Below are 26,714 nucleotides of genomic sequence, written 5' to 3'. Positions count from 1 at the left end.
TCTGATGATAGTGAGCCCAGCAGTCTGGGAGATGAGCTTCTCCTGGCACATCAGTACTCTCTCCCCTTGGCTCCTACCTACTTCTTCCCTTACCTGCTCTTAGCCTGCTCATTGTAAACACACTTCAATCCTTGCTTGATTAAGATTACTTGGTATTGACCCTAACATTCCCTGTACTGTTTCCTTGCTGGCCTCTTTCCTGCTTCCCTCACCTTTTAAAATGCTATTTGCAATTCCTTGAAAGTTATTGAACTGATAAACATATAAGGAAAAAAGGCTGTAACAATTAATAACATTAATAATAACAATAACAACCATTTGGGTACTTAATCTGTGCCATGAACTGTGGTAGCACTTTGTAAACATTGTCTCATTAAATTCTGACTAAGGTTCAAAAGTGAGATATTTCTATAATTATCTCGATTTTCAGAAAGAGTAGCTGAGACTCAGAGTTTAAGTGACTTACCTAATGGTAAACCTAGTAAGTGACAAAGCCAGGGCTTGAATCTACTTGTCCTGCCCGTCTATGCTTCTATACATAATACTATTATAACTCATTGCTTGGTGATACAAAATCATTTCTGAGAACCCTCAACATTGTTCATTTTCATAATATTTAGTCTTTGGCAGCCAAAATTCCCAGTGGTGATTTTGTTTCTCCTTGTTTTACTGTTATTGAAATCTGAGATCCAAGTTCTATTCAAGCTCATGGTCATCTCTCACTTCTCTTACTTCCTTTACCAGGAGGTATTTACAGACATGTTTTCTTTACCTAATCAGGCAGTGCAGAGGCCAGCTCCTTAACCCAGTGTGATTATGTCAATGTTTTATTGGTTTTTAAATACCTCTTGTTAGCTGTAATTCCCCAGGAAGATAGACAAAACAGTACAAAGGCCACTAGAAGGGAATGCTCTTGGCATGTGCGTGGATGGGTAAAAAAAGCCAGTGTGGCTGAGGCGGAGTGAGCCAGAGTAGACTTGCAGGATGATGAGGTCAGAGAGATAATAGTGGAGCCAGTTCATGTAAGGCTTTTCCTTGAATAATATGCGTTAGTCTTGGAGGGTTTTGAACAGAGCCATAAGATGCCTTGTTGTAGGTTTTAAAAGAATCACTCTGTTGCTGTTTTGAAAATAAATTCACAGCTGGGGGGTAAGGATGGGGATAACAAGAATGAGAACAAAGATCAGTGAGAAGGCTGTTGAAAGAACCTAGGCAAGAGATACTATTGGCTCAGACCAAAATGGTAGCATGGGATCAGCGAGAATTGGTCAGATTCTGGTTGTATTTTGAAAGGTAGGGCCAATGAGGTTTCCTGACAGAATGGATGTGGAAATGCAACTACAAGATTTTTGGTCTAATCAAAGGGAGAATGGGATAGTCATTAACAAGGATGGGGAGAACTATGTGTACAGCAATATTGAGAGCAAAAATTGGGAGTTCAGTTTGGGGCATGTTAATTTTGAGTCATGTTAACATCTAAGTGGAGGTGATGAGTGGCAGTTGGATATTAAAATCTGTCCATCAGGAGAGATGGAGAGATGGGCTGGAGATCCTTGTCTGGGAGTTGACAGCATGTAGATGGCATTTTAAATGATGAAGCAAAAGAGAGTCCTAGGAGATGGAGGCAGGATAAGGGATATGCAGGGGCCTCACCATAGGGATTGGAGTACAAGAAACAAAGAGTAACTGGGAAGTGTGAATTAGAAATGATTGCAACGTGTGTTGGGGAAAATCTATCTATATTACCTTAGGAAAATTAGTTGTTTATTTTCACATAGAGGGAGCTACTGATTCTCTATGAGAAAAAATCAAAGTTTTGCATCAAATCTTTTGGTCCCTTTTCTTTTTTTATTTTCGCGGTACACGGGCCTCTCACTGCTGTGGCCTCTCCCGTTGCGGAGCATAGACTCCGGACGCGCAGCCTCAGCGGCCACAGCTCACGGGCCCAGCCGCTCCGCGGCATGTGGGATCTTCCTGGACCGGGACACGAACCCGTGTCCCCTGCATCGGCAGGCGGACTCTCAACCACTGAGCCACCAGGGAAGCCCCCTTTTCCGATTAACTCTACCAAATACAATATAAGGAGTCCACTTAGGTATCAGTATTTGCATTTCTTATGCTTACGGCAGTGATATCATTTTCCAGAGCCCCATAAATCTCCACACATTGTATTTGAAGATGTCTATTCGTTAAGAAGTGAAAAAATCAGTACAGTGACTTGAAACAAGGATAATTTTGTGGTTGGGGAATGGAATTCCTAAGTGCACATTTTGTAGTCTCCCTCCTCATCCGACAGGTTGTTCTACTCTGCTCTTTTGCTGGAATTGGACGATAGCACTTACCTTTTGTTTGGCACTTTATATATTATGAAAGTTTTTCATGTATACTCTCATTTATTCCTCCCAACAGTCTTAGGATGAAGCTAATACTATTCTCATTTAGAGATGAGGAAACTTAGGCTCAGAGAGGCAAAGCAATTTACCCAAGGTCATTGAGCACATTTTGGACTTGACTCAAACTTAGAACCACCAGTTCTTTTCCTACTTCATTAAGATACACGAGTATCTTTCAATTTATTAGCTTTTTAAGAAATTTCAGTTCAGAGTAAGAAAGAGGGCAAAGGACATTTTCTGGGCTTGTTAGAAATGGGTTCTACTAGCCATTAAAAAAATACATGAGGTTCTATAAAATGTAATCTAAAGATAATTAAGCGATTATAAATTTCTTCTAGGAAATTATTCTTTCTTAGTTCTTGTGTGCTTCTCTCTTGCACAGATTAGTTAGCATATAGGACATAACTTTTCCTTGATTGTTCCCAAGCTGCCTTGAGATTGATCGAAATTGGAAAGCATCATGAAAGAAGAAGAAGGAAGCCAGTGAAGAAGACTAGGTGTGTGCCCCAGTTCACTGAAATGGGGCTTGCTAATGGTCTCCATTTTGTCCAGAAGTTTCCATCATTCTTATCTCTTATGTTTGCTAAAGTCTGTACTGTGTGAATTCCTCAAAGAGAACTAAAAAGCAATATCTTAAGTATTCTTGGATACATTTTCTGAGTATTGCTGATAAGGAGAGAGAACAGTAGATAAGGAGAGAGAACAGTACCAGAAGTGAGTGATAACCATTATTGTTATAAACAAGTTGCCATGGGGGCAGGTTTCCAACTTGATTATTTGCTGCCATGGATGAGAAGTTTGGCTTCATGAGGAAGAAGTGTGGGACTAATTTAGAGTACTGAAAAAAAGGGGGAGGCTTTAGGGAGCAAAAGGGACAGGCTAGATCAAGCTAGTCCTGATGGTTGGGAACACTGTATGTGGAAAACATTGAAGGATGACTCCAGAAGGAGGTGGGGATATGGAAATGATACATTTATTAATAAGATACACATGTAAGTGGAGATGAAACAATATATCCCAAATGACAGAATCTGAGTATATTTAGTTAGATGCTTCCATGTAAAAGAAATGAGATGTCAAGAGAATTTGGTGATGGCATGACTCAGGAATAACCATTACAGAGAACAATTTGATAAAAATGGCCTGGTGGAGGGGGAACATTTAGAAACTCAAGAGAGAGTTAAATTGAGTATTGTCAACTTCCTATCCCAACTTCCACTCCCCAACTGTGTAAAGTTGTATACAAGATATTTATGGTTTTGGAGAATATCGTTGGTTTAGTGTAACCAATATGCCCAACTGAAATAAAGTAGGATATTCCTGAAATAATTAAGTGGGCATTCCATGGCACTTATAGTCACCAAGGAGCCTACACCTATTTTACTATGTTTCCTAGGTTTATGTATGACTGAAAATAATGGAAAACTGATATTTATTATACTTAGGTTAAGTTGAAAGATAGTGGAAGAAGATAATGGTAGCAGTTAAAATTTCCATAAAAATGTGTTCTATTATAAGAAACAGGAAACCAAATCTTAAGCTTTAGATCTAATATTTGGGAGAACACTGACTTAGAAACTAGAAGACAGCTTACTCTCAATTATTAGTTTGTTGATATTGACCAAATCATTGACGTGAGGATAATAAGCCTGTGTCAGTGAGTCAACCTGTTCCGCAAACATCTCCTGGGCAAGCAGTGTGTGCCAGGCCCCGTGTTAGCCTTTGGGGAGGCAAAGCAGTCTCTGCCCACAAGGACTTCAGGATCCTCTGAATGATAGGATTGTTGTGAAGAGTAAATAGGTTTAATGAGATGCATATAACAACACTGTGTACATGGTGAGCCTCTGTAAATATAAGATAGTAGTATTTGTGTCAATGAGCCTTCATTAAGCATTGAATGTGATAGATCGTGATCAGAACATAATGTTAAACCATTACATGAGATCTTTCTAATTTTTTTTCCTGTTAAGTGTTTGTGTTTCTAAGCATAACTTCCTTGAAAACAAAGACGTTCTAAAAAGCAGTTAGAGTTTCACGCCCACGTCATGCCCTTTTATTCATTAGCTCTCTCTCTCTCTTTTTCTGTTATTTTGAAAATACTCACTTTGAAGGAGAGAAACTGCCAGGAGGAAGCGCCAGGCAAACATCACAGCTGCCACGTACACAATGGCAGAAATTCACAGGCAAAATGCAACTCTGGGTATATTTTGAAGGTAGAACAAATAGGATTTTCTGATGGATTGGATATGAAGTGTGAGGGAAATACAACATTCAAGAATGGTTCCAAAGATTTTGGCTTGAGAATCTAGAAGGATATGTTTGCCACCATTTCAGATGGGGAAGACTTCAAGGAGAGAAGATTGGGAATAGAGAGTGGTAGAGACCATATGTTTCACTTTGGGGTATGTTAGATTTGAGATGTCTACTGGCTTCCAAGGGGAGAAGTTAGTTAGGCAGTTAAGACAAGCACATCTGGAGTTCAGGAGACAGGTCTGGGTTGGAGTTTTAACTTGAGAGTCACAGCATCTTTATAGGCAGGAGACTGCGTGTGATCACAAGGAGTATGAGCATGGATTTAAAAGAGAGGGGAGCCAGAAACAGACCCAGTACGCTCCAGCTTTTAAGAAGTCAAGGAAAAGAGGAAAATGGAACCAAGAGATAGGAGGGAAACCCAGAGTGTGGCATCCAAAAGCCAAGTGAAAAAGTGTATCAGGTAGGAGGGAACCACCAGCTGTATCACCCTATCAGATAGAAACTATCAAATGTTGTTAACAAGTAAGAGGAGGACTGGCAGTTGATCATTGAATTTAGCAACATAGATTTCACTGGTGATCTTTTTTTTTTTTTTTTTTTGCGGTACGCGGGTTGTGGCCACCGTCGTTGTGGCCTCTCCCGTTGCGGAGCACAGGCTCCGGACGCGCAGGCCCAGCGGTCACGGCTCACGGGCCCAGCTGCTCTGTGGCATCTTCCTGGACCGGGGCACGAACCCGTGTCCGTTGACACGGGTTGACAGTCCTGTCAACCACCGTGCCACCAGGGAAGCCCGAGTGTGCCGATTTTTAAAATCTCATTGTATATAAGACTTTTATAATAATAATAATTATTATTATTACTATTATTATTTGGCATAGAATGACAGGACTGCTTCAGGAACTAATAATCAACTGAATTACTTTTAAGATTGCCTGGTACAAACATTCCCAGGCTGGTAGTGACCAAAGCCCATTACTGTTGAACAGTTGTACAGTAGACCACCATATTTATATTTCCCTAGACTCAAGCCTGAAACAGGAAGAATTTTCTGCCTTGGGAGCTGCCTCTCTCTGATCCTTAACTTCTCCATAATTGTTTGCTTTTTCCCTAGCTACCTCTAATTTTTGTTGTTTTGCTAAAGTCCTGCTGTGCTATCATTACATGTGCCATGAAACTTGATCACTTAGCAGAGTTGGTTATAGCATACTCGGTACTAGGAGGGAAGGCATAATCAGAAATGTGTGGAATCAGCTTCCCCTATTGCATAAGCTGTTCCCCCAAAGGGGGTTAGACTCATTGGGAGCCTGTGATAATCCAGACCACCAGGGTACTACTTCATAAATTACTATTTCTTCATGGTAAGCTTTTCTCTTTGGTTGCAATTTCCGGGGCTGCTAGTGGTGACTGCTTGCAATATCCAAAAAAGAGAGAAAGTGGGGCAATGATAGGGAAATAATAGAAGCAGGATCCAGAGCTTGAAATAGCTTTAGGACAGCATTGCTGACTGTAAAACATGGTCTACTGAGTGGAGTAATGTTAGATCTTTTATCCATCCATCCATCTGTTCACCCAGATGGCAGAATAAATAGTCTAAAAAAACCCTTGGCCATTATGGAAGGAAAGTTGTAAGATTAAATGTAAAAGAGATATATGTATATATACCCTAAATTTAGGTGTAAGAATTAATCCTAAAGTTACGGTATGGATCACCCTACCTTAAGCAAATATGTGCATGTATAAATAACAGGTGATTAAAAACTCGACATCACTCAAATAGCTGTTAAAAAGCTCTGTGATCATGTAAACAGAATTAGAATCTCTATCTCAGTGGTTTAAGAGTCATGTTTTCCTCAGTGATGTTTGATTTACATCAGGCCATTTGGTTCTGAAACCACATTTAAGAGGAGCATTGTACACTGGAAATCTCAAGCTGAAATTGGTCAGAAAGCTGTTGGAATGTGATACTGGGAGCTCTTAATGGCTATCTTTCCAGTTTATGGAGATACTTTTCTGCAATATGAAAGACTAAAGCTGATAAATATAGAGACAGATATGGTTAGTCAGTCTTTGAAGTACCTTCATCAGGAATCCACACTGTTACAGGTGGATGCTTAGCATTTCCAATATTATCAAAATCTTCATCCGAGAGATTGTTATTAGTTTAAGGGCCATTGGAAACCCTTTCTTGGTGAAATGTGTCATGTTCAAGATAGATGTTTGGTTAGGAACATTGTATATACAGGTTCAAGGTACAGAAGTCCAGGTATCTCAGAAGACTTCTGCAATTACTACTGTGCCTGAGTTCTACAGCGCCATTGGACTTATGTTCCTCCAGTTCATGAGGAACCCAGCCACCTGAACTGGCGATAAGTCTAGGTAGTTCTGCCATGAGAATACTGTTTCTGTACTGGAGCAAGGTTTTCATGCAAGGTGCTGTGAGTCAAAGACCGCAGCATGCAGTTAGAAAGTTCTTGCTAATAAATGTTTGCCTTCTCTTCTGTGGGAGACTGTTGAAGAGCATTTGGCTCATAACTTGCTTTCTTTGTGATACACCATCTGTTATTGAGGCTATGTCTGTGTGGTATATGTGCTTATGTGTGGTATCAGCTGCTACTTACCTCAAGCCACAGGAAGATAACATTTACCCCCCAAATCTGCTATTTGCTGAATGATCAAATTGACCCACATCTTTTTGCAACAAGGGGATGGGGTTTTAATACCAGGAGCAGAGATGGTGTTGAGGCTGCAGGTGCCCTGCCTGGCAGAGTGCCAGACCTGGGCTCCGTTCATAAAGGTAAATGGAAAACTGCCCTATGGGGATGCTTTCCTAAACCAGGGCACATAAGACTCTCACCATGATAAGCACTCAATCAAAAACTACAAAACACTCAAAGCACTCTACCACCCTGAGATTGTTAGCTGGCACAGAAATTGGGAGCATTCCCCTCAAGGAATTATAGATAATAGAGAAACTTAGAATAAATTAAAATATGTGTCTTTAAAATGCTTAGAGATTCAGAAGAAGTTGAATACATAAAACATGAAGAGGATATTATTTTTTAATTACAGGAAGATGTGATAAACAACAAAATAAAAATTTCAGAAATAAAGAGGCATTGAAATGAAAAATCAACAGATGGGATAAATGGTAGACTAACTTCACTGAAAAGAAAATTCATGAAACACCAAATGGAAGCTGAAGGAATCAGAATACAGTGGAAAGAAATAAAGAAATGGGACAGGTAGAGACAGATTTACCAGATTTATAAGGAAATAATGATGCTTATGTCTAGGCCCTTCACTTGCCCCTTCCAACAATACACCTCTCTTTACAATGTGTTCATTTTAGTATATGTTTGTATAAAGTTTGCAAAAGTGAGATTTTAAACTGCAGTTGGTTAATACTGCTATATCTTTCCATTCCAATTAGCCTCTGTCACACTCTCCTCGTGTTGGGTAGCATTGGAGTAATTATGTACATTTTGGGGAAAGTTGACTTGGGAATATTTGGTAGGATACACTTGTGTAGTTTGCAGCAACTTCTCTGTGTAGCTGAGTTACTGCAGGCATTCCTAGTTCCAAGATTACTTCTGCCACAACTGTGCCAAAATACCTAGCATCGTGTCACTGAAAAACAGGGCCAGAGATGATTTCACGACAGAAAAATGTCCTCTAGCCCCGGCACTGGGACAGTAAGGATAATTAAGAAGAAACAAGACTTGATATATATGGAGTCAGAAGGTGGTCTTCCAGTTTATATATGAAAGAAACGTGCTAGCAGTTTTCCCCATATTTGACAACAATCCTAGACACAGATACTACTAATGATGAGTTGTGGCACTACAAGAAAACTGCTTAAAAACAAATTATCAACAATAAGAATCAAACTAGAGAACAACAGAACAAAATATCCTTCTATTCCTTCAACTGAAAAAGATATTACATAATCATTGTCATAAAAGAATATGCAACCAAAAATGAAGGAGAAAAAACTATTATGGAGGTATTTCAGCAGTTAATATACAAATTGTATTTTTTCTAGTTTATTATGTTTGTAGTATTTGCTTTGTTTTGATTTATAATTTGTGTGATTTATTTTTTTCATTATAAAGAAATATTCACTTCAGGTTTAATTTTCTGTTCATACTTTGTATTCTTTTTTTAAAAAAGACTCCCAGATTGTGGAAATTGCAGGTCCCCAAAACCTGGATCTGTCTGTGTAAGTATGAAAGACTGGTTGAGCTGTGGAAGATAAAATGAGAAATTCCAATTTAAGTGGGATTCAAATGGAGAAATAGGAGAATTTGGAAGAGGCAATAATTTAAAAAGATATGTTGGAGAATTTCCTCAAATTGCAATAAAACTTAAGGCTTGTATTAAAAGGTACATTAAGTTCTGAACAGCATGAAGAAACCAAATCTTCACCTAAGTACGTTACAGTGAAACTACAGAATATCTTTAAAACTATCAGAGAAGGGGACTTCCCTGGTGGTACAGTGAATAAGAATCTGCCTGCCAGTGCAGAGGACACTGGTTTGAGCTCTGGTCTGGGAAGATACCACATGCTGCGAAGCAACTAAGCCCTTGCACCACAACTATTGAACCTGCGCCCTAGAGCCCGTGAGCCACAACTACTGAAGCCCATGCTCTTAGAGCCTGTGCTCCGCAACAAGAGAAGCCACAGCAATGAGAAGCCTGTGCACCGCAACAAAGAGTAGCCCTCGCTCGCTGCAACTAGAGAAAGCCCACGCACAGCAATGAAGATCCAACGCAGCCATAAATAAATAAATTAATAATAATAATAAAACTATCAGAACAGAAAGAAAACTTACAAAGATGTCAATCAGAATAAAAACAGACTTCCCGTCAGTGATAATTGTTACAGAAGTACAATGAAATTGTATCTTCAAAGTGCTAAGGGAAAATGTTAACCCAGAATTCTGTACCCCAAACTATCATTCAGTATTAAGAGTGAAAGAAAAACATTTCCAGACATTTAAAAACTAAGAGGTTTACTTTCACTGAGCTACTTAAATAATATTCCTCAGCAAGAAAAACAAACAAAAGAATCCAGAATGAAGACGTGAAAGCCACGAAGAAATGGTAAACAAAAGTTTTTAAACTAATGTATTTATTTAAAAAACAAACCCAAAACAACAACAGAAAAACAGCAACAACCAATTTTGATGGATTTAAAAGCAAAATGGAAGTAAAACACTATACAAAAGTAACATAAAGGTGGAAAGGATGAAGATGGAACATTCCAAGTTCTTTTAGACTGCTTTTTTTGGTAAATTAAATTTAGATTTTGAGTTGAATATATTAAGGTTAAAGAATTAACCTTACATTTTAAAAATTAAGAAAATAAATTAGTATAATTGCAAAACCAGTAGGAAATAAGAGAATTATTCAACATAATGCAGGAAAAAAGGAGGGAAAAATGCAAAACCAAAGTCTGTGGGTGAGGTAAGCAGAAGGTATTATTTTTATTTAGAAATGAGACAAATGAGGCTCAAAGAGTTTAAATGATTCATCTAATATCAGACACCTAAGTGGTGGAAACCAGACTTTCATCTTCTGCCTTTTAGGTAGATTATAGTTCTATCTCATTAAGCTATGTCTCTCTTTCACTTCTAAGAAGAACACACTCTGTAATATCTCTGACACATGGTTATATTTGAATACTTCCAAAATAGCCCTCAGAGCAAATGTTTCCATCAGATATTTTCTTTCTACCCAATCATCTCATCTCACACTTTTTGGTTTTGGTTGACACAGCCTTCTGAATACTTCACACAAAGCAGGAAATTTGTCCATTGTCCCTGTATCCTAACCTGCCCCCAATACAACAACTCTCATCTCCTGGCCTTAGTAAATTACCTTACCATTGAAGCAAAACAAGGAGGAATTGAAATGATGTGAAGTAAGGCCTTTGCTTATAAACTCAATTTTATTTATGCTTTTTGGGTTTACCCAAAGACATTTTTGTTGGATTTTGTGGTCATGTTGGAGTTTCCTAAGAAAAGAGCCCCCGAGAAGTCAACTGTCAGGTGTTCTTTCTAGTAGAAGCTCAGCTTGCAAAACAGTGTCAGTGGCCTTTCCCCTTTCTGCAGACACCTGGTCTTAAAGGGCGCTCGCTGCTCACCTTTGTGTCTGTGGTGTGCGGGGGAGAGGGGAGAGGTGCGGGAGGCTGTAGTTAGCAGTGCTGGTGCTTGTGCCTTATTCAACTTGCTCCTTTTGTCTGCTAGATTCTATTACATTATCTATATTTTTATCTTTTACTTTGAGATTTTATCTTGCTTGCTTTTATTCTACTCTATTACATGTATAAAATTTTATTACTTATTGATGGCTGGAGAGTGATTTATTTTAACTGAATCATTTAAGCTCTAGAAATCTGGAAACATTCTGCTTTCTTTCAATTCCCAAATTGCAACATGGCTAAGAGTACTTGGGTAAGAGGGCGTATGTGATCTGATTAGTTAGTGATCTCTCAGTTACTGGAGCTGCATCTCTCTGAGAACCAGTGCCTTTTTTGGAGTCATATAAGCTTGTTTAATGGACCAGTATCTTTTATTGAAATTGTGTGTGCACACATGTGTTCAAATAGTTTAATGTTCTTTCATTCTACTCCTTTGGTGTGAGTGAGGCAAATTTATATGCAAGCCATTGGGCTGACACAAAATAATCCCTTTACAGGAAAATAGGAAATACTTAATGTCTATAAAAGCTCTCTTTAATTCTTTGTTTCTCCTTCACTGTTCAAACCACTTCTTCCTTCACCAATCTACAGAAATAGCTTTTGTTGAGGTCATCACGTTGTCTACCAAAAGACTGTCTTCTTCATCTTTCAAAAAACACATTCAGCACATCTCGAAACACTCTCTTCTCTTGTCTTTTCTGACATCACATTTTTAAAATTAATTAATTAATTAATGTGGCTGCGTTGGGTCTTCGTTGCTGTTGCTGCCCGCGGGCTTTCTCTAGTTGCCGCCAGGGGGACTTCGTTGCGGTGTGCGGGCTCCTCATTGTGGTGGCTTCTCTTGTTGCGCAGCACGGGCTCTAGGTGCACAGGCTTCAGTAGTTGTGGCTCATGGGTTTAGTTGCTCCGTGGCACGTGGTATCTTCCCGGGCCAGAGCCCGAACCAGTGTCCCCGGCATTGGCAGGTGGATTCTTAACCACTGTGCCACCAGGGAAATCCAATTTTTCTTTAATTTTTAGTTTTTATTTTTTTGGCCATGCCCCGTGGCTTGTGGGATCTTAGTTCCCCAACCAGGGATTGAACCCGGGCCTTTGGCAGTAAGAGCATGGAGTCCTAAGCACTGGACCGCCAGGGGGTTCCCTCTGACACCACATTTTCCTGAAATCTTTTTCTGCTCCTCTCATTCTACATTGTTGACATCACCATTTCTGTGTCCAGCCTCTAAATGTGTTGGTTCTTCAAGCCTGGTCCTGAGTATCTCTCTGTCTCTCTCTGCTCTCTGCCTAGGAGATCTTACTAATCTCCATAGATCCTTGAGTCCTTGCCTCTCAAATTCATATATCTTGCCCAGATCTTTTTTTTTTAAGTGTAAGATTCACACATCTAACTGCCAATCTGACATATTCATGGGATGCTTCATATCTCAAATTCAACATGTTCATAAAGGAACATAGTTATTTTCCTCACCCATTATAGATACTGTTAGCCACCCATACATCTCTGTCTTATATCTCCTACTGGCAGAACGCTGACTTTATTTTAACGGACAATTTTTAGAGCAATTTTAGGTTTACAGCAAGATTGAGTAGGAAGTACAGAGAATTCCCATATGTCTTCTTCCCCTGCTCCCACCCTCCTCACCCCATACCGCCACACCATTTCCCCTGTGATGCACATCTTGCATTAGAGTGGTACACTTGTAACAACTGACATAATGATATTAATACATGATTATTAACTGAAGTACATAGGTTACATTAATGTTTGTATTTGTGTTGGCTTTGACCAATGCATAATGTCATTAGTTTTATTTTATTGCATTACTTACCTCTTTCTCCCCACAGAATGAAAGAGACAAGGGATTCCATCCATATTATTCAACATAGGGTCTCCAGCACCTAGCCAATGTGTGACATATAGGAGGCACTCAGTCGTAGGTGCTAGATGAAAGAGGAGCGATAAACTTTACTTTTTATTATTTTTAGGAGCGATAAACTTTTTCTTATTTTTAATAGTCATGTCCTTGATCTTAATTTGGCATTCACCAAGATTAGATTTTTTAAATGAAAGGGTGACATAGTGGAAAGGCAGAGAAAGTGGGAGAATCAGAGAAAGAGAAAAAGGTGGAATAGGCATTTAATAATTTATCACACTATGAATATTACGACCTCATTTTAGAATGTCTGATCTAGAAAGCATAAATGAAGGTTGTTATATGAGTTTTACAATTTTTATTCCATTTGGGAAAACAATCTACTTTAATTCAGTAGAGATGCTGTGGGTCCGGTGACCATATCCACTTGTATGCGTTCATAAAGTGTTTGCTGATAATGAGAAAGAGGTTACTGGGTTACTCTTCACTCTTTTTTTTTTTTTTAAATTTATTTATTCATTTTTGGCTGGGTCTTCTTTGCTGCGCACGGGCTTTCTCTAATTGAGGCTAGCGGAGGCTACTCTTTGTTGTGGTGCGCGGGCTTCTCATTGCGGTGGCTTCTCTTGTTGGCGGAGCACGGGCTCTAGGCACGTGGGCTTCAGTAGCTGTGGCACATGGGCTCAGTAATTGTGGCTCGCGGTCTCTAGAGTGCACCTCAGTAGTTGTGGTGCACAGGCTTAGTTGCTCCACAGCATGTGGGATCTTCCCGAACCAGGACTCGAACCCATGTCCCCTGCATTGGCAGGCGGATTCTTAACCACTGCGCCACCAGGGAAGTCTCCACTCTTCACTCTTGAGAGATGTTTTTATTTAATATCTGTCTTACTGCCATGAGGAAAAGTAGCTTTATTAATTTTTCAGAAATACATTAGATTGAGTCAATTATAGATATTCTGTTAAGTAAATTAGATTTTTTTTTTTCATATTTGCACTATGTGGACTGCAGTAAACACAAACCAAGCATTTTGAGTAAACCTTTAAGTTATGGAGCAATTTAGATTGATTTATTCGGCAGGTGAGGTTCTTTAAAATTTAGCAGGGGGCGATAGGATTTTAAAAACTCATTATCATTTAATCAATGACTAAATATTTTTTGGTTGTGGTGATAAAACTTTCATTTCTTTCATTTGTAATCTGTTTTTTGGAAGGATTCTATGAGACACTGCATAAATCTTATAATCTCTTTGGAAAGATCAAAAAAGTGGTAGTTTTAACATGCCAGTTTTTTTTTTTTTTTTCAGTGTCTGTTTCTGTTGTTAGATGTTTTATCAAAATATGATCCTTTCATTCATCAGATCACATTCTGTAGGAGTCCAGGTTTCAGGTCTCCCTGTTTGGATTACCTTTCCTTCTCTGAAAATCCCTAAGGCCAAGTTCAAGTCTGTGATATAGTAATTTACCAATATTTACATATTTGGTCTTTTGTCTATTTCTGGCACAGAGCTCCTAAAGACCTTGGAATTTCCCAGTTGTGAGAGCAATAAAATTGTCTTTTGTTGTGTTAATGAGGTGACTTTTGGAAAGCACCTAGGGATGGGGGCTGGTTGCTCAGAGAAACAAACATGTGATCTGAGGGTTGAAAGTTCCAGTCCCATATCCACCATCCTCACCCCCCCACCTCTGGGTTGGAGAGAGGAGATGAGGTTGTCTCATTGGCCAATGGCCAGCGATTTAATCAATCATGACTATGTGATGAAGCTTCTATCAAAACCTAAGATGATGGGGTTCAGAGAGCTTACAGGCTGATGAACTCTTAGAGATTTGGGGAGAGTTGCATGATCAGAGAGCATGGAGGCTTCATACCTCTTACCCCATGCCTGGCCCTATGCATCTCTTCCATCCGTCTGTTCCTGAGTTATATCCTTTTATAAGAAACTGATAATCTAGGAAGTAAAAGATTTCTCTGAGTTCTGTGAGTTGCTCTAGCAAATTAATTGAACCCAAGGAGGAGGTTGGTTGGAACCTCTGAATCACAGGTGACAGCCTGGAATTGCGATTGCCATTTGAAGGGGATTGGGGTAGTTTTGCACCACTGAGCCTTTAACCTGTGGGATCTGACACTATCTCTAGGTAGATGGTGTTAGAACTAGTTAAACTGTAGGACACCCAGCTGGCGATAGGGGAAAAAAACCCCACACATTGGGATCGGGTGCTGAGTCGAAGTTGGTGATCAGAAGTCAGAATTCCACCAGGGACTCAAAGCCTCTCCTAGCAGCCCCACAGAACCCCTTCTCCCCTGAACTTCTCTGTACTCTAAATTGAGCACTGACTTTGTCTTGCTGCTGTGTGATCGTTGAACAGTTTTTTGAGTTTCTGTGTAGTCAACCTCCCTATTCTCTGGGCTCACTCCCACCTCTCAGCCACTGGGGAGGGTTATAAACAGGTATATTTGTCCTATCTGATTCTTCCCATGGCCACACTGATTTGATCATGAGCGGTCAACCCTGGATTCATGCTCAGCCAGAAATGCTTTCTGTTTAGGGAATTTAAAATTTGGATCAAGAGCATCTAGTCCTTCTCTGTGGGGTCCTTGAAAATGACTTCTGTAATCAGAGGTTGTCTATTTACAGGCAGCCGTAGCAGGGTATCCCATCTGGAAAGCGGGAAGGGTGAAGCAGCAACCCAGCGGGAAGCAGAGATGGAGGCAGAATAGCTGCTGGGGAACCTGAGGGTTTTCAGTTCTTGACCGCACATCCCTATGAGGGGTCAGGCTTCTGTTGCTTCCTTAGTTTCCACGAAAACCCCTGATATTGTGATAATACACACCCTTGTGTTGCTTTGGCTGCTTTAATGGAATTACTCACATGCTAAAGAAACTTGGATAAGATCTATGCTTCTCATCTCAACAGTGCCTGTATATTTTAGGAGTTAAAAATTTTTGTGAAAACAGAGATCTGGAATGATAGCTTTTTCTCTCTCTTCTCAATGAGAACACCCCTAGGCTCACAATAACTACTTTTCAACTTAATTCGGCAAGTTCTATTTTATAAAAGGTAAGACAAGTGTAAGAAAATAATAATCGACTTTATTTTCAGAAAGTATTGAACCTAGTATGAATATTTTCAATATAAAATCAGTGGTTCCAGGACTTCCTGGCTGGGTGACTTTGGACGTCACTTAATTATTTTAAGCCTCTGTCTTTTTCATATCTAAAACGGGGATGATGACAGCACAGCCATGAAGGGCTGCTGAGAAGACTAGTTTGGAGATTGTGTTGTGCCCAGCACGTAGATGACACGTCTGTTAGAACCGATTGTTCCAAGTGAGAGAGAACTCTGATAATTGGCTTTAACAACAGAAAACTATCGTGCCACACGTAGTTGCAAAGACCAGAGTTATGACAACCTTCAGATGAGGTTTTACTCACTGACAATATGGTTTCTCCACTCTCCTTTTTTTTTTTTTTTTTTTGCGGTATGCGGGCCTTTCACTGCTGCGGCCTCTCCTGTTGCGGAGCACAGGCTCCGGACGCGCAGGCCCAGCGGCCACGGCCCACGGGCCCAGCCGCTCCGCGGCACGCGGGATCCTCCCGGACCAGGGCACGAACCCGCGTCCCCCGCATCGGCAGGCGGACTCTCAACCACTGCGCCACCAGGGAAGCCCTCCACTCTCCTTTTTGCAATACCAGTCCCATCCTCAGATTCTATCCTGTGGTCCCTTGGCAGATCTGGGCTCTCCTCTCTTGTTAGCGAATTGGATGCAGCAGTCCCAGCTCTCACAGCCTTGTGCACACTATGCCTTAGCTCAAGAGAGAGGTTGTATGTTTTCAAATGGGCCTAACAGAAAACTCATTGATTCTCACTGGATTTCTTATCATTCCAGTCAATGTAAGCAGGAGAATGGGGTGCAATTCACTGATGAATCACTCCAAACCAGCACCTATTTCTTCTGTAGGGATAGTGGGAAGGGTAGGTCCTCAAAAGTAAGAGGGATAGATTTGAGGCAGATGTCTTCTATAACTCAGCACATTCAGTAAATGTACCTTTTTTTGTTTTCACCTTCAAAAGGATTTTAAAAACCTACACAAAATAGACCATATTATCTTCCCCAATATTTTATTTTGTATGAGTTCTCACAGTTGTGTAACTTTCATTAGTTTGTATATCAGTGTGGTTTTTAGAAAGGCATCCTAAGAAATATTTTATTCTTAATTGAAAGGTTGATCTGAACAACTTATTATTTGGCCTTTCAATAGGGTTTCTACTTTCCAGAGTCTTCTAAGGAAATGGGATTTTTGCAGTGTTTTAATTAAAAAAAAATAACTTCATATTAATATGCTGGGTCCTAATGTCATTGGTTCCTGTTATATTCCTGTTCAATTATTCCTTCAAGCACTTTGTTCTCCCATGACTCTTCCTTTTTGTTACCACATCTTTTCAGAGATGAGCTTCTGGACTGAACCTCTTGGTATCTGGTAGAGTCAGAGCAATCACATCTGGGAAGCTATTTATTAAGCTACACTTTTAAATATTCTAATGTAGTTTAAGAATTTAGTTTAATAGTGTACATTACATTGGCTTAAATAAACCGATATAATTTGGATTAGTACCTAATTTTTACAAATTTGTTATTCTAATCTCCCTGAAAAAAATGTCCTTATCCCCGTTCTTCTTTTCCCATTTTATCCTCCTATTTTATTGTTTCTGATCATCTCTACTTCAAATTTTTAAACTTGTAACCTACAGAAATACATTTTACATATACTTTACATTATGACCCAGCATATATTCACACATACATATGTAAAACAAGTTTTACAAAACAATACTTACCCGTACAATGCAACTTGATGTTGTCTATTCTGTTCTGTTCTATTCCATTCAACTTTATTATATAAGTTGCTCCTTTATAATCCTGTTATTTGACCTCATGATCCACTGATGTATCTCAACAATATAACTTGAAAATTATTGCTAAAGCAGTACTTCCTCACTGGGAGATTTTTACCCCACAGGGTTTTTATGATTGTACTCAAAGGAATTTTGTCTCATAAAGGCAAAATAGCAAATATTTCTATTTCCACTTAAAAGGGCATTATACAAAATAAAATAATTATTGAAATGTTTCTCTTAACTACACAGTTGAAAGCCCACTGGAACACATCAAGTGACAGTACATGCCAGTAAATGAAAACCAGATAAACAGTATAATGATTCAGTTACACAGGTTGGTTTACTACCCAACAGAGCAATTCTGGGTACCTTGATGTTTTTTCGTTTTGTTTTTTAAATTTATTTTTATTCTACTTATTTATTTATTTTTGGCTGCATTGGGTCTTCGTTGCTGCACACGGACTTTCTCTAGTTGCGGCGAGCGGGGGCTACTCTTCATTGCGGTGCGTGGGCTTCTCATTGCAGTGGCTTCTCTTGTTGCGGAGCATGGGCCCTAGGCGCGCAGGCTTCAGTAGTTGTGGCACGCGGGCTTCAATAGTTGTGGCTCGCGGGCTCTAGAGCGCAGGCTCAGTAGTTGTGGTGCACGGGCTTAGTTGCTCCATGGCATGTGGGATCTTCCCAGACTAGGGCTCGAACCCGTGTCCCCTGCATTGGCAGGTGGATTCTTAACCACTGCGCCACCAGGGAAGCCTACCTTGATGTTTTGACTATTATGAAGTTAATTTTGGCAAATTTACATCATCAGATGCATGATTTATATTTGTCTGATAAAAATTTTTATATGATGCATTGTCTAATATATTAGAAACCAGTTTATGAGTGAAAATAAATTATTAAATTATATCATTTATTTTTTATTTACTGGGACTAAACTATTCACAGTAACGATGTGTTATTTTTGAGAAGTGCCTGCATGGAGTAATGTAAAAATTCCTTTTTTGATTGTCATTGAGAAACAAAAAATAAAAAATATCAAAATTAACCAATTGATACTTTAAAACACAAAAAAATAAGAATTGCAAACATCAGATCATAGTTTTGACCCATTTTTGATGCTGTAACACATTACTAAAATTTCAAAGTGTGTGCATTCTGCATATGGAGACCAAACAAAAGGAATTTATCAACAAATTTGCTGTTACTTATATACTTATTTATTTTTTTGTTTCTGTTTTGTTCACTAGGTTGTTGTATTTTTTAGATTCCACATATAAGTTATATCATACAGTATCTGTCTTTCCCTGTCTGCTTATTTCACTTAGCATAATACCTTCCAAGTTGTTGCAAATGGCAAAACTTCATTCTTTTTTGTGGCTGAGTAGTATTCCCCTGTGTGTGTGTGTGTGTGTGTGTGTGTGTGTGTGTGTGTGTATATATATATTTATTTATTTATATATATATATATATATATATATATATATATATATATATACACACTACATCTTTATCCACTCATCTGCTGATGGACATTTAGGTTGCTTCCATATCTTGGCTATTGTGTTGAATATAATGCTGCTGTGAACATTGGGGTGTATATATCTTTTCAAATTAGTGTTTTTGGTTTTTTTGGATATATACCCAGGAGTGGAATTGCCAGGTCATATGGTAGTTCTATTTTTAGTTTTTGGAGAAAATTCCATGCTGTTTTCCACAGTGGCTGCACTAATTTACATTCCTGCCAACAGTGTGTGCAAGGGTTTCCTTTTCTCCACATCCTTGCCAACATTTGTTATTTCACAAGAAGTGTAGCAATGGAAACATGGGGTTAGGGAATTAAGAAAATTCAATTATAAACGAACAAATTGTGTGACCTGGATTTTTTAAATTAAGCTGGTTCCTCCTCCCCTGCTATGGTATAGTTTTCAACAGGTTAAATATTCATGACCCTCAGGCAAATATAATGTGAACCCATGTCAAAGATTTTATTTAATTCATTAATTAATGAGGAAACTTGTAAGATGTTAAAACTGGTCTAAAGAGCATTTGAGAAGCTACAAACACCCACATAAGCAAAGGAATATTAGGATAAGATTTTTCAGTTAGATACAAAATTGTTACCTTTGGGGTTATCTCTGCCACCAAACAAAACAAATTATTTACCTCTCTACTAGACAAACATCTGCAAGAAATCTTTGACCCTATAGAGTTGTAAAATAGAAAAAGAAAGTCAAGCCTGGTTCTGCACTGAAAGAACACTTGGCAGTTTATTTTGCTTATTTTCAAGTTCTGAACAATTTTTCTGACACTTATTCTCTCAATATTTTTAATGTTGGAGTGTCCATAATCCTCTGTCTATACTCACTCCCTTAGTGATCTCAGTCAGTCTAGTGGTTATAAATTATATAAACATTTGGATGACTTCTACAGTTATATCTAAGTATAAATATTTAGACCTCTTTCCTCAACTCCAGACTTGTATATTCAACTGCCTATGGTACAGTGCTCTTAGATATCTAATGGACAGCTTAAATTCAACACATCTAAAACTAAACTCCTGGTTTTCCTTTCTATAAAAAGGCTATTACACCTGTATCCCCTATCCCCCAATATTGGCTACTCTATCCTTTCAGATAAGCAGACGTTATCAGTACCTTATTTTCTCACATTCTATAGGCAATCCTTCAGGAAATACCAATCCACCTTCAAAATATATCAGAATCTACTTCTCACCACCTCCACTGCCACCACCTCATATATCATTAGGTTTGTCCCTGCAGAAGGGCTGAGCTCCAGGGAGAAAACTTTCCCAAATAAAGCAGAGCTTTGATTTGTTCAAGGGTAAATGAATAGTTCTCTAAACCTGGATATATATAAATAAATATATATATATATATATATATATATATATATATATATATATATATATATAAATATACAAACTGGCTCTCCAGAAAACCTATTCTCCTGAAAAGTTCAGTAAGTGGTGTTATTGAGTAGAACGTTTTGTCTTTGATTTATAATTGCTATCTAGCTATTCCTAATATCCCCAAGCATGTATAAACCAACTTCCTCTATTTAAGTATGTTGTGAAAATTCTTTTATTTCTTTTTCAGTCTCGATTTTTTTTTCTATTCACTTACATAAGTGATAATAGTCACTGTTCAAAACAATTGATTTCTCTGATGTACATGTCACTCTTCAGGGAACCTGAAATGTGCTGATGCTTTAGGTATGTACTTGTGTATCTATGCAGAAAGGGTCTGTAATAGCTTTCTGGGACTGCCATAGCAAAGTACCACAGACTGTCTGGCTTAAACAACAGATATTAATTTTCTCACAATCCTAGAGGCTAGAAGTCTCAGTTCAAGATGTCAGCAGGGCTGATTTTTCCCTAGAGGCCTCTCTCCTTGGCTTGTAGATGGCCCTCTTTTCTCTGTGTCTTCACGTGGTCTTCTCTCTAGTCCTGTCTGTGTCCTAATCTCTCCTTATAAGGACGTCAGTCATGTTGGATTGTGGCCCACCCATTTGACTTCATCTTTCCTTAATTACCTCTTGAAAGAACCCATTTCGAAATACAGTCACATTCTGAGGTACTGGGGGTTAGAACTTCAACACATGAATTTTGGAGGGAGATAATTCATGCCACATTTTCACTTCAGTAATGGGCAGAGATGTCATGTTAACTTAGATAACTGGCACAAATGCAAAGGAGTGATCTGAGATCTGAGTCACCAGCTTGCGTGTCAAGATTGCAAAATAATGGAATTCAAGGTCCAGCCTGGGGCATTCCTTACCTTCATGTGCCCTTTGGTTTGAGGTATCTACTAATCTCAGGTCCAGCAAATGAGTACAGTATATTTGTTTGTATTTCTCTTGACTCAACACAGATAAAAAGATTGAAAAACAGAGATAAAAAAGTTGCATCAGTAACAAGTCATATTCTTTGCAAATGGTAGTGGAAAAGAAGACGACCTTCTGTACTTACGAAGACTGAGTATTGTGTTTTGTTTTCACATTAATTGTAGATACCAGTTTTATATACAAAATAATTCACTAAATAACTCACGTAAAATCAAGAGATTTTAAAATTTGTCAATGTAGTCTTTTTCTCTGTTAAGCAGAAAATCTAGAAGAGTTCTGTAGTTGGAGACAATAGGCTAAATCAAAGAAGGAGAAAATAGTTATGATTTTTAAAACCACTGAAGCTTTAAGTGTCTGCCAGTGTTCTGGTGATTTGGGGCTGAAATCTGCTCTGTTCCTTACTTTCCTTTGTCAGCAGTGTTCACCATGGCAACTTCAATAAAACTCCCCTCACAAATGTTTTTCTTCTAGAGTGCAAAGCACCTTTTTAAAGAAGGCTGACAACCTGGTAGGAATGGGTGTTTGGAAAAAATCAAATGAAAAGTATTCTGCTTTCTTCCCGATTGCTGTAGGTGGCAGGAGGTGAGGACATTATACAGGGGATAAAGTTGGGTGAAAAAAACATTTTACCTTGTTTTGAGATAAAAATTAATGGGGTTTTTTTGAGGTATAAAATTAGTTTAAAATATGTTAGAGAAACTTTTCCCTTTCATAACATTTCTTTATTTCTCATCTTAGAATTTGGACAAGCTTTGTCCATACAAATTCATGAGCCACTTGCGAATGTGGATGTTGTATGGACAGCTTTAGCCAATTACCTGATTTAGTGAAAGCTGCTTGGGTCCAGATCCATTTCTTGGGACTACTTTGGTAAGCTGAACTAATGTGGGATTTTGAGCACACCATTAAATCTCCCTGGGTTCCTTTTAGTCCCTCCCCATAAAATGTGGAGGCAGTAGAAGCCCAAGAGTCCTCAGCCTTAGAATCACATTAGAATCAAGTGGAAATGTTTTGAAAATGCCAATGCTAGGGCCTTACCCAGAGATTTTATATATATATATATAACTTTTTTTTTTTAACCCCACATTTGTTTATTTATTTATTTTTGGCTGTGTTGGGTCTTCGTTTCTGTGCGAGGGCTTTCTCTAGTTGTGGCAAGCGGGGGCCACTTTTCTTTGCGGTGCGCGGGCCTCTCACGATCGCGGCCTCTCTTGTTGTGGAGCACAGGCTCCAAACGCGCAGGCTCAGTAGTTGTGGCTCACGGGCCCAGCCGCTCCGCGGCATGTGGGATCTCTCCAGACCAGGGCTCGAATCCGTGTCCCCTGCATTAGCAGGCAGATTCTCAACCACTGCGCCACCAGGGAAGCCCCCAGAGATTATATTTTAAGGTCTAGGTGATACTCAGATGTAAGATTTTTTTTCTTTTTAAGTACCCAAGGCAATTTTACTGTCTAGCTAGACTTAAGAATCACTGTATTTACTGATCTCAAAGAATGCTTCCAACTACACCTTTCTAAGGCACTGATGTACAAGTTGACTCCAGCAGGGCTTGACTCTGATAGGAGTGCTGATTAAGTACCTTTGCTTTCAAATTTATGTATCTTTTGTTTCAAGGTTCAGGAAAGAATGGCATTAGCTTTTAATTTAGTAGCTTAGCATCTTTATTCCTGCTTATCCATTCATTATCCAGAATAAGCCCAAAAGTCATGTCAGTGTTCAGTGCAGAGGTAATATCTTCACTTTCAAAACACATTGGTTTTCAAAGAATTTTATTGCTTAGAGGTTGGTCAAAAGGCATTAACTAGATACAATATTATATTAATTTTTTTCTGTGTGTGAAAATGGCCAAGACAAAGTAAACAGCAGATTTTTCAAATGACTCCATAATTCTGTGTTGCCATAGTGGATAACTTTTCTCTTTAGAACAGTGGGTCTCAATCCTAATGGCACTTCAGAATTGCCTGCGAAGCTTTTTAAAAACCTTCATGCTTAGGCTATCAGAATCGCTGGACCAGGCACCAGTTCTTTGAAAGCTTGCCTGGTAATTACAAAATGGAGCCAGGGCTGAGAACTGCTTGCTCTAGAATGAAGTTGTGTGGACAAACTGGGTCAAGCAACTGGCCAGTGATGCAATGCTAAGAGCGTGTCAGCCATCTCCTTGATTAGAAACAGCACCTCCTTTTCCCCTGTGGATAACACTGTCAGAGATGATGATTCTTCTTTTGCTAAAATTACCACTATGAGGAAAATCTATTCCTTTAAATGTTCAGTATTATTAGACTACAACTATTTCTACTGAAGGTGGCAAATGAAACGTTTCCTTAAGTTGATGAATAAAACCTAGGCCTGTCTTCTCACAGATCCCTTTGAAGATGATTGAAATAGTGGGTAAAAGAAGGACCAAACACAACAATTTTTTAGGAAATTAATTTGTTAGGTTAAATTGCAACTCAAAAAGACCCAATGGTGTGTGCCTTTTAAGTTTCAGCTTTGTTGTTTCCTCATAGGTAAAAACTGCATTTCAGCATCATTCCTCTGTGATTTTCCTCTGTAAATTGTGATAGTCACTGGAAACTTAAAGAGTCCAGAGCCTCAATACTATAGTATCAAATGTGTGCTAAATTGTCATTCTGGGTTCTGGTGTCTCCCCAAAGCCTATAAATCATCATCAAACAAGCAAATCAAGTAATTAAGCTCTCTGGCCTGAATCTGATCTATACTCTCCACCTTAAGCCTAAAAAGGTATCCATTCATGTAGCTAGTTAAATCTTCCAATAATGAATCTGGATCAGGGAAATGATTTGCTAATGCTTTTCACAAACATGGGGAAAGGGAGCTCATTTCCTCCCATCACACACCCCAAACCCACTGTGTTTTCAGTGGCCCAACAGAAAGCCAAAGCTGACATACATGGAAAAAGGATGACAGAAGTATTAATAGGAGTTAGTAAAAAAAAAAAAAAGTGTTGCCTTCACAAATTACATCTGAGCTTTTTTTTTTTTTTTTTAAAGAAGATGTTGGGATAGGAGTTTATTAATTAATGTATTTTTTCTGTGTTGGGTCTTCGTTTCTGTGCGAGGGCTTTCTCTAATTGTGGCAAGCGGGGCCAACTCACTATCGCGGCCTCTCTTGTTTCGGAGCACAGGCTCCAGACGCGCAGGCTCAGTAGTTGTGGCTCACAGGCCTAGTTGCTCTGTGGCATGTGGGATCCTCCCAGACCAGGACTCGAACCTGTGTCCCCTGCATTAGCAGGCAGATTCCCAACCACTGCGCCACCAGGGAAGCCCCCGGAGCTCTTCTTGAGATGACTCCAGGGCATGTTGCAAATTCAACAATTTATGATCAGTTGCCTTTTATTCTTAAAATCACGCAAAACAAACAATTATTTAGAATGCAGTAAATGGTTTAATATTTATGGACTTGAGAAAGAACTTGAATTAAAATTCAGTCTGGGATCTGAATTAGCACCATCAGAATATAGAAGGAATTTAATATGCATGCACAAATTAGTTTTAATAACATACATAAGTAAAATGCATTTGTTTTACTTGATACGGTTGTCTTGGAGGACCCTTCTTGGAGTTGAACTTATTTTTATTAGTTGGCTGGGCATGATACAGGTTGAACACCCCTTAGTTCCAGGGCCTTGGCAAAATTCACCTCCAATGGCTTTCCCGTGCCTTTGGTGAGCCTTAGGGATCGGATGCAACCTCGGAAACGAATGTTGGTTGTCAGGCCAAACTGGTTGAGGCCCTCTGAAAAACCAAGCAAGGAGGGCTCAGTTTTGAAATTCAGCTACTATGTTAAGAACATGCTTCAAAGACGCAGTTGGAATATGCTATTTTATGTAAAGTTAGTGATTTTGTTCTTAGCTTTACTAACAGTTAAACTGGTAGAGAAACATCAACTTTTTTATAGTTATGTATTATGAAATATGGAGACATCTATAGTTACACATTTGAAGACATCAAAGAATTTGGTTTGGAAGGGACAAGTTTACAGTTGTGAATTAAAATTATTAAATTTTATTTAATGAACCAACGTAACTGATCAAATACTTTAAGTACTGAATTAGGACATGGACTTTTTTTTTTTTTTTTTTGTGGTACATGGGCCTCTCACTGTTGTGTCCTCTCCCGTTGCGGAGCACAGGCTCCGGACGCGCAGGCTCAGCGGCCATGGCTCACGGGCCCAGCCGTTCCGCGGTATGTGGGATCTTTCCCGGACCCGGGCACGAACCCATGTCCCCTGCATTGGCAGGTGGATTCTCAACCACTGCGCCACCAGGGAAGCCCCAGGACATGGACTTTTAATGGGGACTTTATTACTTTCTTCCATTGTAAAGATAAATCCCAAATGGTTAAGTTTGTTGTGAACTCACACAAAATCTTTCTCTTCTTAAGGAGAGAGTCCCTTCTTTTAGCAGGCCTACTAGGTGCTAAGATCCCATTTCGTAGACTGTAAATGGAGAAGTATATTATCTCCTTCATAATACCTTGGGGTTTATCCTGATTGAAGCAGGAGATATTTTTTTTGTCCCCGGAAAAAAAAATTTTTTTTTTTTTTTTTTTGGGCTGTGCCATGAGGCATGCAGAATCTTAGTTCTCTGACCCACCAGGGATCGAATCCATGCCCCCTACAGTGGAAGCACAGAGTCCTAACCACTGGACTGCCAGGGAATTCCCAGAAGGAGATATTTTCAAAAACCCAGGAGCAATTTTGGAAAGAGGAATTCAGAATTGGTCCCCATGACTTCTATATCTTTTCCATCATCAACTGCTGCTGAATATACATTTTGCTTGTTTTGTTAAGGAGAGGAGCTCTATATAAATGGGGACAAAGGTTTCTCTTGCCAAAATACTGAAAGACCGTTCCAAGAGTCTGCGTTATTACAGTATTTATTAAGAGGCTCTTGGCTTACTTCTTATCAAGTTGGGCACTCTTGTTTATAGGCACTTTAGGTAACTCTCTGTGGTTCACATGCTATATTTAATGTGCTGGAGAGGTAGTTTTGAATGCAGATTTATTGCTTGGGTTTCTTTGTAATATAAACTCTATAATAGTCTAAGGGGGAAATTAGCTATGTTTAACCCAATGATTTACAGAACTTGAGAAAATAAGTTCCATAACATTTTATGATTCCTCTGGTATATTAATTTTTGAAAAATGAGAAAGAACACCAATTCTGGCCCTGATTGCTGTTAAATGCCTCATATCTTTTATCAGCCAAATTCATTTC

General features: G+C 39.0%; 1 protein-coding gene across 9 annotated transcripts in view; it reads right to left on the bottom strand.

Moving 5' to 3' along the window:
- Nucleotides 1-24,857: 24,857 nt before the first annotated feature.
- The window catches only part of LAMA2 (laminin subunit alpha 2), a 608,480-nt gene continuing 606,623 nt past the window's right edge, over nucleotides 24,858-26,714 (bottom strand). For all 9 annotated transcript variants that reach the window (XM_059083775.2, XM_059083777.2, XM_059083778.2 and 6 more), the window contains one exon: nucleotides 24,858-25,230. In XM_059083775.2, the coding sequence (XP_058939758.1) occupies nucleotides 25,073-25,230 (158 nt within the window). In that variant the 3' untranslated portion in view covers nucleotides 24,858-25,072. The remainder of the gene's footprint in view (nucleotides 25,231-26,714) is intronic.

The sequence above is a fragment of the Kogia breviceps genome, chromosome 13, assembly GCF_026419965.1.
Source record: "Kogia breviceps isolate mKogBre1 chromosome 13, mKogBre1 haplotype 1, whole genome shotgun sequence".
Classification (NCBI taxonomy): Eukaryota; Metazoa; Chordata; class Mammalia; order Artiodactyla; family Physeteridae; genus Kogia; species Kogia breviceps.
This window is presented reverse-complemented; position numbering and strand designations above follow the sequence as displayed.